Here is a 13,944-nt window from a genome sequence, read left to right as displayed (position 1 = left end):
ACACTGGCAGCCATTTTGAAAACTTTTATTTCGCAAAATAAATGGTGCACACTCAGCCAGTTTAGGGGTAAAATAATACCAAAAACATAAAAAAACAACACATTTTAGGTTTTAACTTCAACAACTGGCACAAATTATATCCTATTATTCCTGTTATTTTACAGTCATTTTTACACAATTTCTTTCTTCACTATCTTTCAAATATATCTTTAATCTAACGAAGTGTTAAATTATCCTCCAAATAGAGCTGTTTTTAATTCTCTTAGTTATGATTTTATTTTTTCAGAAAAAAAAAATGTAGTCTAAAATTGAGAATATTTCTATCCCCCCTGGATGGGATGCTAGTCCATCGCAGGTTACTCCCTGGCTAATGCCGGTACTCATTTATACTCCTGGGTGGAGAGAGGCAAGTGGGGGTGAAGTGGCTTGCCCAAGGACACAACATATGACCAGCAGCTGGATTCGAACCCCTGACCCTAGCCGTCAAGCTTAACAACTAGGCCATCTTTCCCCGGTAAACTCCCAAAAATCGGACATGTAAATTTATAAGAAATGTGACGAGAATAGAATTAATGTGCCATTTCTTTAATTCAATCCATGCAATTTTTTTTATCAGTTTTCAGCCTGTTATGAATGAGCTGCACACTGTAAAACCAAAATATGGAAATCATGATTCTAGCAAAAATTTGGAACGTGAAGGAAATAAAAACAAGCTGAGGCAGATAGACTTACCTTCGTCTTCGTTATCAGACATGAAGGAAATGACCATGGTCTCGGGGACCTGGACTTTTAATTTCTCATCCGTTGGCTATTTTGGGAAATAAACAAAAAGAGTCAATTTGTAAAATGATAAACAATGAACGCAGGGCTGGAGAGCTCAGTTGTTGCATTGCTAATGTTGCTAGCATCGTGACTTTGGGCGTGATCCCTGGCTACATGGCATATATAGGTTTATGGCTTCTGACTAGCGCCCCTTGAACAAAGACAATGACAAAATGGGGAACCGCCAACATAGGGCTGGATAGCTCAGTTGGTAGAGCACCGGAATGGCAATCCGGAGGTCACAGGTTTAAACCCCACCCCAGTCAATTTCTTTGTTCAACTTTCATTTTTGAAAACTCATTAATCGCTCTTGAAATTAATTTAAACTAAAAACAATGAACACTACTTATTGTGAAAGCTGGTGGTGTTTCTAACCAAAAAAGCCATCAATATGCAGAAAAATATATTTTGTAATACAATGTAAGTAATACGAAAAAAAGAGATCTTATTAAGAGGTTAGAAATATCTAAAAGCTAGACACAATATAATCACACTTTAATAAGCTATCAAGCTACCGTCTTTCAAAAACGTGGATTCTTACCGATGTAACAATAGTCGTCTCCACTGTGGTAACCGTCGTCAAGGTGTTGACTACAGAGATGTAGCCAAAACGCTTGGCAATGGCCAGGGCAGTGTAGCCATTCTGTGATGGAAAAAGAAAAGGAGACAAAAACAAATCAAATATTACCAAGGCATACAACTGGAAAGTACAGGCATGCAACTAGGAATTTAGAAAAAAACGTGGAAACCCCAAACCACACAAGACTTTGTACAGTATTTTTCAATTTGTAATGGCATTCATGAGAAGTAAAAACGAGGAAATCAGTGGATCTGAGGAAAAGTTGCATGCCTGGGAGTAACAAACTGGAGGAAATGTTAAGCTTTTACAAGCCTCTATACAGTGTTTTTCAATTTTTGACTGCACAAGTGTGATGTGAAAAATGAGGATACCAACTGATCCGAAGACCACGAAAATCTCTTAATCAATTATTTGTGCCAGTACCAACAAAAACAGCCCTGCCTGTTACTCCCTGTACCACCCAAACTGCCTGAACACTGTGGTTTTATAGATTCATTGGGGAATTAATACAATGTAATACAATGTAATACAATGTAATACGATGTAATACAATGTAATACAATGTGATACGATGTAATACAATGTAGTACAGGTGTTACTGAATCAATAGTACATGCAATTTACGTAACAGGAACAGGGCTGTGTGTTACTGAAATCGTAAAACCCAGTTATTCAAAATAGGTTTTTGCCCTTCACCGACGCATAAACACTGTATACTCAGTGTGTTACCTCCCGAGAGAAAGTTGGAAAAAATCACTCTGGTGGGACTTGAACCCATGACTTACGTCTTACCACTCGACCACCGAGCTAACGGGATCGGTTGGCTGGTTCGAATCTGATGTACATAGCGGCGGGTATCGCATTAACTAGTGTTTATACGTCGGTGTTTATATGTTGGTGAAGGGCAAAAACCTAATTTGATTTACATCATCCCAACGCAAAAAAACCAGTTACTTGATTTTGGCATATTTTGGATTTGTGTGGGTCAAGAAATCAAGACTTTTCCATTTTTCCTGGAGACCACCGACTACTCACGTTAGCAGTCTCGTTAGGGTCGGCTCCTTTAGTCAGCAGCAGGTTGATAATGGCCACGTGACCCTGCTGCGAAGCTTGGTGAAGAGGTGTCAGCCCGTGCTGTCAAGATACAAAATAAAAAGAAGAAATTAGAAGCAGCCAATGAACTAGAGATTAATTTGGCTCCAGGCAACACTGGAGAAGGTTATACACTGTATATGTTAATCATTGTAGCTCATCTTACCCTTACATAAGTAACGTTAGGTCCAAATTAATAGGCTACGCCAGCAGTAACATACATGTCTATAGGAAGGTGCTTCAACCACTGCCATAGACACATGTGTAGAAAATATTGTTATCGTTTGTGCATTTTTTTTTCGTTTGAAGCAACAAAAATGCTCAAAATCTAAAGAAGGGTGCTTAACAACTAACCTGATGAAGGTTTAGCTCAGTGAATGCTGTATATTCCAAGAAAAAATATTCTAGGATCTCGATTTCAATTCAAAAGTTGCTGAGTCATGTTTTAAATTGCGCTTGAAATCAGCATCCGAAACACGTTTTCATTCAGCCGATTGCAGCTACGATGTCACGCACTGAACTGACGAATTGTAGCAATCGCGCGTGCGTGTGCGTCATGTCAACGCATGCGCATACCCATTAATGGCTTCACCAAATTAAAAGCGAACTACTGAGGGAATTTTTTTTTAAAATGCGTCTTTAGACCCATCTTTGGAAATGGTCTGCTTTCATTGCTTTCTTCAAAATGACAGCATACCATAAAACAATAATTTCACAGGGAGTTTAGTGCCATTACTATCTTTAAACCAAGTAAGCTTTTCAAACATAATTTTGTCAGTTACTTTTTGGATAGCTGCACATGATCTACTCTACCTTTAAAAGTTCAGTGAATAAACCTGAAAAATGTTGTTGTTTTTCAAGTCTTCTACATCCATCATCTAGTAATGGTCGAGGAGATTACAGACTAGGAGTTTTGGATCATTTCTCTGAATCATTAATTAGATATCATGGTTAATTGGCTCTGTCATGGACATTACAAAGTCCTTTCATAACGCTGGAACTGGCCACAAAATAATATGAAAGAAATGTGAACAAACCAAAGCTGGGCGGGCTTATAACTAAATCCAGAACGTCTATATTTCTTTTAAGGTCACTTTAGTAAGTAGATACAACCTGTCAAGAGTAACAGATATGTTTTGCTGACGATAATTGCTCGCCTACCTTAGTCTTGGCTTGGATGACCGCTCCGTTCTGCAGCAGGTACGCGGCCGTCTTCAGGTTGCCGTAGTGGCAGGCCACGTGGAGGGGGGTGTAGCCAGCCTTGGTGCGTGGGTCGATACCGGAGCCGTTCTTGACCAGGACCTTGGCGCAGTCCAGCTGGTCCTCCTGAGCAGCCAGATGGAGAGGGGTCAGGCCATTCTGGGTTGGGAGGTTGGGTTGATAGAAGAGAATAAGGAAATGAGACGATCTGTGTTGTGAACAACTTGTTATAAACCATCACAGACATCATAAGCCATCACAGATTATCATAAGTCGTCATAAACCCTCACAAGTCACAAGAAGTCAATCTCCACAAATCAACTACAAGTCTGGCCATATGTACATCACAGGTCCATGAATCATGGTTCAGTGGTTACAGTGTTTGCCCCATGTACGATGCTGCGTGGGTTCAAACCCTGCCAGGAACATAGTGTTTGTGCCCTTGGGCAAGACATTAACTACAATTGCCTCTCTCCACCCAGGAGTATGAATGGGTACCCGTGAGGGTAGAGGACCGAATGTGCGCTGATATCGGCTGCCTGTGGTCTCATGGCCTGATGAACGGAGGAATAATAGTAAAGCGCTTTGAGATTGTTGATACGATGGAAAGTGCTATATAATAAGCATTACAATCAATTTTTTTTCACAAGTAACAGAGATCATTGGTAAGGGTTTGGCCTCACATGGGTGAGGGTAGGGGTTTCTTGAGGTGAGGGTAGGGGATGAGGAGGTGGGAGGAGGAGGTTCTTGAGAAGGCAGGGATGTCTGGTCTAGCTCCTCTCTACAGCAGCAGTGACAGTATATCAGTGTGGTTTTCCTGGGAGGCCAGATGGATCAGGCTGACACCCTGTTTGGTCATGGTGTTAGGATCGGTAGGGTTGGGATCGGGGGTGAGGGTCTAACTTTTTGGCAGCAATGTCTGGTTTAGCTCCTCTCTCCAGCAGCAGTGACAGCATATCAGTATGGCCTTCCTGGGAGGCAAGATGGATCGGGCTGATACCCTGTTTGGTCATGGAGTTAGGATCAGTAGGGTGGGGATCAGGTGGGTGAGGGTTTGGGGTAGGGTGGGGTCGGGGATGGGGTTCTTACTTTGGCAGCAATGTCTGGTTTAGCTCCTCTCTCCAGCAGCAGTGACAGCATATCAACATGGCCTTCCTGGGAGGCCAGATGGATCGGGCTGATACCCTGTTTGGTCATGGTGTTAGGATCGGCGCCGTACTCCAGTAGAGTCGTGGCTACATCGAGCTGATTCTTCTTGGCAGCGATGTGAAGTGGAGTGAAGCCATTCTGGAAAAAATAAAAACATCAGGATCGTGACTTTACCAAATTTCCTTTGAGCGTTGTCATCTATAAAGGTTACAGAGTTTTGGCCGCAGTGCTATGGTATAAAGATTCGAACCCTGATGGGGAACATGAAGCTTGTGTTCTTGGGCAAGACACTTTACCAAATTTCCTTTGAGCGCTGTCGTCTAAAATGGTTACAGAATTCAACTCAAGTGCTATGGTATAAGGATTCGAATCCTGATGGGCAACATGAAGCTTGTGTTCTTGGGCAAGACACTTTATCAAATTTCCTTTGAGCGCTGTGGTCTAAAATGGTTACCGAGGTCAACTCAAGTGCCATGGTTGGACGGTTCTAATCCTGATTGGGAACATGGTGCTTGTGTTCTTGGGCAAGACACTTTATCAAATTTCCTTTGAGCGCTGTCATCTAAAACGGTTACAGAGTTCAACTCAAGTGCCATGGTTGGACGGTTCTAATCCTAACGGGGACTTGGTGCTTGTGTTCTTGGGCAAGACACTTTACTGCCATTGCTAGAAAAGGGCCACACATGAAGACAATTTGGGCTAAGGGACGGGACTTACCTGTGCCACTGTGTGGGGTGATGCACCCTGATCCAGTAGCAGCATTGCGACTTCGACGTTATCGTAGTGGGCGGCGATGTGAAGTGGTGTCAGGCCATTCTGAGAGAAAACAAACACAATTCAATAAATCTTAGGTTTTCAAAATAAAAAGAAATACATGTTAGGCCACACACAAAAAGTCTCCGGTTTCTGGTATGGAGCTTGCCCAAAAAGTGGTGCGGCGACGTGGCTTTTTTTTTTTTTTACCTGATTTTTTTGCTTCAAATGTCGGCTGATGACTGCAAATGGTGCCCAACTAAACTTAGTGCAAATATATGGGAGTCCAGAGAGGCCACATAAAGCTTATTCTTGACCATAACCCAATCTAAAAACACGTTAAAATTGTGCAGCAGCAGGATTCCAGTCAAAGCAGTGAGTTTGGCGGTTTTGAGACATCATCTTTCATTGAAAAAAAAACTTCTTCATTTTGCCGACGCGCATGGCTACGGCGACACGCGCGCATACCAGAAACCGGAGAATTTTTTTTTTTGGCCTTAAAGAGGTGTAATTAATGCAGAAGTATTATCGAGTGAGGAATCCAATAACAAAAAGTAATTCTTGTCGTTTGTACTCATTGCAATAATTTCTTTTCTGCAACAGCTGAGTTCCAGTAATCGTAAATCCTCACAAGTCAATCACTAGTCATCAAGTCTAATGTCAAGCGCCAAGCTGTTCAAATGAACTGAGACAAAGATATTTCTTTGTCAGTATTCATCCCCCGTTAACTGTTAGGGCTGAATATACTAAATATTTGAATATATACAAATAGCCTTTTTTTATAAATCAAATATTCAAAAGAGGAGCGGTCTCAAGGAGACAATGAAAAACGGTGTTTTAGTTCCGTGAGTTGAATGGTTTTATTGTTTGTCAAATGTCACACTTTTCTCGAAAGCCATTTTCACGCATGATTTGAGAAGTTTCCATGAGGAATAAGTAGCTTAAATTGCTTATTTAAATCAGTCAAACATCAGCCATTCCACAACGTCTTCTTTATATTGTTTTAATCAGCTCTTTTTGTCAATTTTTGCAGGTGCATGCAAATCCCGATCGATGGCCAGCTCGGGCTGGCGAATGTTTAACCAGATCAGTGCATTTCAAAATTGAATATTCGAATATTCAATCAAGTCCAAGTTGGAATAATCGAATACTGAATTATTCAAACATGCACAACTTTAATTACTGTGACCACTAGGATGCAGGATTAGCATGTGATTGACTTGTGATTGACTTGTGACCAACTTGATTTCGACGCACTCTACAATCACAGAGATTTAAGATCCTTATTTTTGTTCCTTCCCTTCCTACCTGAGCTGTGGCATCAGGGGCTGCGTAGTGTCTCAACAGCAGAGATGCCACATTCAAGCGTCCGTACTTGGCAGCAACGTGGAGAGGAGTGAACTCTTTCTGTAATGGGATCAAACGAAAGTACGTTCATTTCTGTGTCGGAATTTAGTTGCTTCCACAGTTATGGATGCTGTACGCTCCCAAGATAGACAGTCACTGGAATTTTTCATGGGCTCGTTGAACAGGGGTAAAACCGTAATAATGATGTAGCCCTTTCAGCAAAAACATTGGTGGATATACGTGTAAAAACCTACACTGTACATCACCACAAAATGAAGTCAGACTTTTTCAGAATTGAGACGTAATTATCCAAGCAGAACAAGAGCTTTCTAACTGGAAATGGGGCATATTTATGCTACACTCGTCAGACATCACATGGAGGCAAGTGAAGCCACTCCCTTTTAGCCTTCCAGTTTGACACATGACCACTGAGCCCCACAAAAGCATCAGAACGAGTACATGTATAGAGTGGTATGCATTAAGAGGAAGTCTGGTAAACTGGAATGCAAACTGCAAGACTGCTATAGCCAACCATGATGCATCATCAAGTATAGGTTGTGCAGGATTCCATGAATTTTTTACATGACTTTTTTGCTAGGAATATAAACTTAGGATTTGACACTCTTTGAATGGAGCCAATACTAAGCCTGTGTCTCCCAAGTTTATGTCAAAATAACGTAACGGGATCAAGCCGAAGCTGGAGATAGAAGCCAAGATTTCATAAACACCCTAGACTATCAGCTTCGGTCCAAAAATTGAGCAACCAGCATCAAATGATCAAAAGGAGCAATGCTCATAGTGATTTTTGACAAGGTATGCACATCTAGAGCTGGAAAATGTGTGATTGATCTGCAGTGTGAGTGGTGGCAGCTTTCTAGGGTGTTATCACTTTAAATTATTGTTTTTCAAAATAGCCGCCAATATGCTTGTTACCAGATTAATTATAACGGTAACAAGCAAATTGGTCATCATTTTTTAAAAATGTGATAGCATCCTAAAAGCTGCCCCGCTGCAATGCTATCACATATTTTCCAACTGCAGGGGTGCATACCTTGCCAAAAATCACAATGAGCATTATTCCCCTCATTTGATACCGACCAAACCCCAGGCTGATGGCCTGTTGGGTTCGTACCTTGGTTTGCATGGAGAGCGATGCGCCGTGATCAAGCAGCACAGCTGCCACGTCTTCCATTCCTTCCCTGGCGGCGATGTGCAGCGCCGTGTAGTGATCCCGGGTCTGCGCGTCGGGCGACGCGCCGTTCTCTAACAGCAGCGTCACGATCTCCACGTTGCCCAGCCGCGCGGCGATGTGCAGCGGGGTCTGGTTCTCGGTGGCCTTGGCGTCCACTTTGGCCCCGTTGCGGAGCAGGACGCGGATGATGTCGATCTGGTTGGCGCGGGCTGCCAGATGGAGGGCAGTCTCACCACGCTAAAAAAGAGAACCCAAACAAAAACACCGAAATTACTTGTCGTCATTCAATTCCTAATTTCTATTTCAGAATCGCGTTCCAGAGCTTCGCCAAACCAGAGAAGTAAGAGAAGTGGCTCGGGTCAACCAAAAACGAACTCAATTCCTAACATCTGTTTCAGAATCGCATTCCAGGGGTGGATTGCAATAACCGGTCTTTAAGCGGTCTATGCGTGTTAGACAGTCTAAAAGCTCTGGCCGTCAGTTGGTCTTTGAGTTAGACCATTGCAATGAAACATTCCAAGTGTTAACCAGTGTTTGTTTATCTTGTAAATCTAGGAGACACACACGTGCAACATCAACGGTGAATCGAGGACAGGAACCAAATCGAGGACAACTTCAATTAGAAAACGTGTACAAAACCAATGAGAGCTGTTGCGAAAAAGGAAAAAGGAAGAGGAACAAAAGGAAATCCTAGATTTACACCATAAACAAATGTAATAGTTCATGTCGGATGACGTTTATACACGCGAAGGTTTTGCAGTATTCGGAACGGATGACTGATAAACGCGCATCGTCCGGCTCGCAGTGAGCGCGGCCAAAATATCACGGTTTGTACTCGTTACTAAAGCAAATGAAAACGCGAATTTGTGATGCCAAGTCAAATTTTTTGCGCTGATTTGAAAAGTTTAACGCCTTTCAACTCGGGCAAATTTTGTGGGCGAATGTTTCATGACATCAATTTCACTTCTCATTTGCATTTCCATGAAGTATGACCCAGCCTTAAAGCAAAATGTTCACCAATTAACTTCAAAAGAACGGACGAAAAAAAGAACGACGGACAAGGAAAACCTACCACGTTGGTTTCGTCCACGCTGGCTCCGTGGTTGATCAGGTAGCCAACGATGTTGATGTTACCCATGAAGGAGGAGACGTGAAGTGGGGTCAGTCCAGACTAAAAATGAGAACGAGAATAGTAAAATTATGCATTTCTCAAAAGTTTTATTGGATTAATCTTGTCATGGATGACCAGGTCGTGGTATTTGTGTTTCAACCAGTAGAACAGTCCTGAATATGCAACAGACACAAAAAGAGCTAAAAACGTGCAATTGAAAGGCAGCTTTAGGCCGCGTTCGCATTGTACTTTCTTGGGTTAAACTTACCGAGACTGTTGCCAACTTAACCAAATTAAGACCAGTGCGGATCAACTTCCCAAACTGTCAAGTGTCGATCGTCGGTAGTAAGTTTTTATGCTCAGGAGTGGTATGTTTTACAAGAACAGCTGCCTGGGTCGCAGACGAATTACACTGTTCATTTCACACTGAATGGCCCGTGTGGACAGCAATAAGCCGTTTCGCGGATACCACAATCTTTGAAATTTTAGGGGGCACCACAATGAAAATACGTCCAATCATGCTCAGCTACAGTTGCATGATGGAACGTATTTTCATTGTGATGCCCCCTAAAAATTTCAAAGATGGCGGTATCCGCGAAGCGGCTTATTGCAAAGTTGTGATCATGCGACTTCTGTGAGGGTCACCAATATTGACCAATGTAATTCACACACACGCCATTTAATGTAAACATATCTATCCCTAAAGAACACTGATGAGAATATTATAGTTTGATCAATAGCACGGTATCTTTTTACAAACTTAGCTCAAATACGAGCACAGGTTTAGTCTGTAATTTGTTAGCAAGTTGGTCTAACCTCGGTAGTGGCATGGACAGATGCTCCGTACTTCAGCAACAGCTCAATCACTTTGACGCGGTTCTTCTTGCAGGCAATGTGAAGAGGAGTGAATCCGTTCTGAGAAGAAAACAAAAATCACTATAAATTCCCCCAACAATGTCTTCAGTTTTTGCTCGTCTACTTTAAATGCAAGTTATGCACGCATGAGAGTTGTGGAAGGCACTTTATAGTATATACTAACCTGAGTAGCGGTTCGAGATTTTGTTTTCAAGACACTTACATGTAGGTCCTTGGACTCTTTTTTTCCCTTCAATTAAAATGGTTCCAAAGACAAATTTGGCGAAGAAAAATAGTGAATGAAAAATGGCAATTGGTGGATTTGAACCAGGGATCGTTTAATCTACATGTACAGTCTTTCTCACTAAGGCTATTGTGGCAGCTTGACGACAGCTGTTCTTTAAACAGGGGTGTGAGTGGAGTCCCAAAAAAATAGCTGAAAATAGCTGAACCTGTAAATAACCGAACCTGCGAGCGCGAAGCGCGAAGCCCTTACGGCGTGGGGTTCGGGGCCCGCCCAAGGGCCCCGAAAAAAAATTGAAATGTAGATGCTCTGTGGTGCATTTTAAAGCCCCCTGGCATGCCTGGGCCAACTATTGGTCAAAAATGTTTTGCAATTTATGCATGTTTTTAAGTTAACTTTTCCTTCATATTGGCTTAAAACTGCCTAAATGGCCAACTTGTATATGAAAACTGGGAAATTCAACCACGTTTTCCATATTTTAACTCCTCTTACTGCAGATGATTGATACACATCGTCATCGCGTGTCCCGGCTTCTAATCGAGTCGCCTAATTTCTGCCCATTATTAACCATGTTTCCATCCAAATCCATTTCCACGGATTCGTAACCTGAGGATCGGTCTTGTCAATGTCCGAATGAAACTCCGAACCTCTTGGGATAATAACACATTTGTGTTGCACTGACATCTTGCGGAATTAATGTCAAAATACGTTCGAAACATTTGAAACGACACACTAACGTACGTATCAGCATGCAGCGGAATACGCAGCAGGCCGATGCGTGCATGCAATGAAATGCACACATGAACTTTGCCCCGCATGATGCCCTCTACCGGCGCGGCGACAATTTACTAGTCTTATTTCAAGGCTTTATATTTGCAACAAGACGATGTTTACAGCGAGTTATTGTGGAGATCATCGCGTGTCACTACATGCATAGACACAGGATAGGAACGGCCGCAAAGAGTCCCAACGCGCTTCATGGCGCATGTGTGAATATTCATATTTATCTGCAGCCAATCACAGCGCAATGACTGTTGGTTCCCCGGATGCTGTTTACACGTTGTGTACACACGCGGCTTCGAGCTGAAAAATGCATGCACATGGCATCGTATAGTACTCACGTACGTACGTAAATGTACATGTACATGCACATTGAATACTCGCTTGCACGAGCTATGTGTATGTTGTAGAGAGCGGATCGCGTGCGTTCGGCGGAAAATAAAATAAACGGAAATAAAATCAAAGCTTATGCGCGGGGGAAAAAGCGGGGGGAAATCTGGACCATCGGAAGAAAAAAAGCGGAAAACAAAATGTGGCACGCTGAACAAAAAAGCGGAAATCCGCTAAATAGCGGAGATTTCACACCCCTGTTTAAAATCGTTTAATGGGCGATGCTGGACGTCACTGATCTTTCCTCCGATCTTTCCTCTTGTCAGAGCCCTTGTACTAGGGTTAGCCTTCCTATCCAGCAGCAACTTAGCCACTCTATGTTGACCGCACTAACTGGTCATGTGTAATGGGATCAGTTAGTCCCCCCCCCCCTCTCTTATCTAGCCCCGCCCCTTCTACCTTTTCACCGACGAGTTCACTTACCAGAGCCCTGGCGCTAGGGTTAGCCTTCCTATCCAGCAGTAATTTAGCCACTTTGTGGTGACCGCAATGGCCGGCCACGTGCAGTGGGGTCAGATAGTCCACGGTGACATCATCAACTGGCGCCTTGTGGTACAGGAGCAGACGAGCACTGTCTACGTGGTCACCTTGGGCTGCCATGTGCAGGGGTGCCAGACCATTCTAAAAATAGAATGCTGAATTTGATTATTCCTTTTTCATGTGATGGATACATCCACAATTTTTACTGAATGTCTCTAAGGCCCCCCCCCAAAAAATATTCGGTCTCTGGTCAGACCAAAGTTCTGGAATTGACGCTGGGACGCGGCTTTTTTTTTCTTTTTTTTTTTTTCTTCAAGCTTGGATTGTACAGACAAGGTGGGGTACTATTTTGCTTTTTTGGTGTCCTCATGTACATTGGTGTCCTCCATAATTTGCCTTGGTGCTCTCGATCATTTGCCTTGGTGCAATTTCCCATTCCTTGGTGCTCTTTGGTAAAAAAAACTGAGGAGGGGCGGCAATAGAGGGCGCTGTTGGAGCTACCACGGAACATTTTTGAAAAAAAAAAGATTGACGTGCATGATTAAAATCGACGCGCGCGCTGACCAGAGACCGACTTATTTATTTTTTTTGGCCTAAATTACATTTTTTTTTATCCACAGGTTTACATTTGTCCACAAATCTTTCAGTGCGCTGACAAGTCTGGACTAAGTAAATGTACGTTATCCACAATCAGGATCTACGGTACTATTGCTAATTCTTATCCACACATCTGACTCCATATTCAAAAGTCCAACACACTCTACATCCACCAAGTTTGGCTCAAAATCCACGCGTTTGATGGCACATCCACAAATCTGCAAGTTGATCCACACACACATGGCTGTACATCCACACACCTGACGCTACATCCACACATACCTTGGTTTTGGCCGAGATGGGAGCTCCTCTCTCCAGCAGTTGATCCACACACTGGTCATGTCCGCTGCGAGCGGAGCAGTGGAGGGGTGTCAACCCATCCTGTAGGCAAAATCCACAAAATTTTGTTGACTGTAATGACAAATTCTACATCCACCAAGTTTGCTTCAAAATCCACGTGTTTGATGGCACATCCACAAATTTGCAAGTTGATCCACAAGTTGATCCACACACACATGGCTGTTGCAAGATTGTGCTTTTGGAATACACAGGAATTTAAATCAATTTTTAGTTGAGTGAAGACAAATCAATTTGACTGAACAATGAATCCAAACATGTGATAGAAATGAAGTAACATACAGCAAAACAGAGCTATCCAGCCCTATTTTAGTCTCATATTTCTCATAAACTTCATTTACCTGTCTTTAAAAATAGACATAATTAGTAGCACTTCGAGTACCTAATTGTTGTTAGAAACGTGCGCTATATAAGACTCCGGTAATATTATTTTGGGTGGAACAAATCTTTGTTCTGGGACGCTAGCTTTAAGTCCCAACCCAAGCAAGAATCAAAACCAGGCAAGCTTATGAGTTTCTCTCAAAAGCTTTTGGAGTCTTGGTCCCAGACTGGCCTTGGTTTTGGCTCCCTAGCAAGCTGCGGCAGTAGAGGGCGCTATTACATGATGACTGAAATCCACGCTTGGGAATTTAGGCACTCGGTCCTCAGAAATTCTTAGCACACCGGTACCTCACGCCTGCATTAGCTTGAATACAGTTGACAAGTTTAAAAACTTGACGATTTTACCACCTTCAGTTTAGGCCAATTCATGAATAAAGCCTACGGCTACTCACTCTAGTCTTGGCGTCGATCCTGGCCCCGCGATCCAGCAGGGTGTTGACCATGTTGACTCGGCCCCACTTGGCAGCGACGTGCAGCGGCGTGATGTTGTTCCTAGCGGCGTGATCCACGGATGCGCCACGCTGCAGCAGCAGGGTGGCGACGTTGACATGGCCGTAGTGGGCAGCAATGTGCAGGGGTGTAAAGCCGCTCTGTCAAAACAAAATATGAAAATA

General features: G+C 42.9%; 1 protein-coding gene across 40 annotated transcripts in view; it reads right to left on the bottom strand.

Moving 5' to 3' along the window:
* LOC119731256 (ankyrin-2-like) overlaps positions 1-13,944 on the bottom strand; it is a 148,769-nt gene that overhangs the window by 79,813 nt on the left and 55,012 nt on the right. For 38 of the 40 annotated variants that reach the window (XM_038204382.1, XM_038204348.1, XM_038204361.1 and 35 more), the window contains 13 exons: positions 13,723-13,920; positions 12,875-12,973; positions 11,939-12,136; positions 10,063-10,161; positions 9,208-9,306; positions 8,076-8,372; positions 6,905-7,003; positions 5,561-5,659; positions 4,784-4,981; positions 3,656-3,853; positions 2,438-2,536; positions 1,364-1,465; positions 733-808 (listed from right to left, as the gene is read on the bottom strand). In XM_038204382.1, coding sequence (XP_038060310.1) covers positions 733-808; positions 1,364-1,465; positions 2,438-2,536; positions 3,656-3,853; positions 4,784-4,981; positions 5,561-5,659; positions 6,905-7,003; positions 8,076-8,372; positions 9,208-9,306; positions 10,063-10,161; positions 11,939-12,136; positions 12,875-12,973; positions 13,723-13,920 — 1,861 coding nt within the window. Of the gene's footprint in view, positions 1-732; positions 809-1,363; positions 1,466-2,437; positions 2,537-3,655; positions 3,854-4,597; positions 4,695-4,783; positions 4,982-5,560; positions 5,660-6,904; positions 7,004-8,075; positions 8,373-9,207; positions 9,307-10,062; positions 10,162-11,938; positions 12,137-12,874; positions 12,974-13,722; positions 13,921-13,944 lie in introns of all 40 variants that reach the window. The other 2 variants (XM_038204349.1, XM_038204380.1) reach the window with 2 other exon arrangements.

The sequence above is a fragment of the Patiria miniata genome, unplaced genomic scaffold (assembly GCF_015706575.1).
Source record: "Patiria miniata isolate m_02_andy unplaced genomic scaffold, ASM1570657v1 HiC_scaffold_23, whole genome shotgun sequence".
Taxonomy (NCBI): domain Eukaryota; kingdom Metazoa; phylum Echinodermata; class Asteroidea; order Valvatida; family Asterinidae; genus Patiria; species Patiria miniata.
Note: the sequence above shows the minus strand (reverse complement) of the source record. Positions and strands in the feature narration are given on the sequence as shown.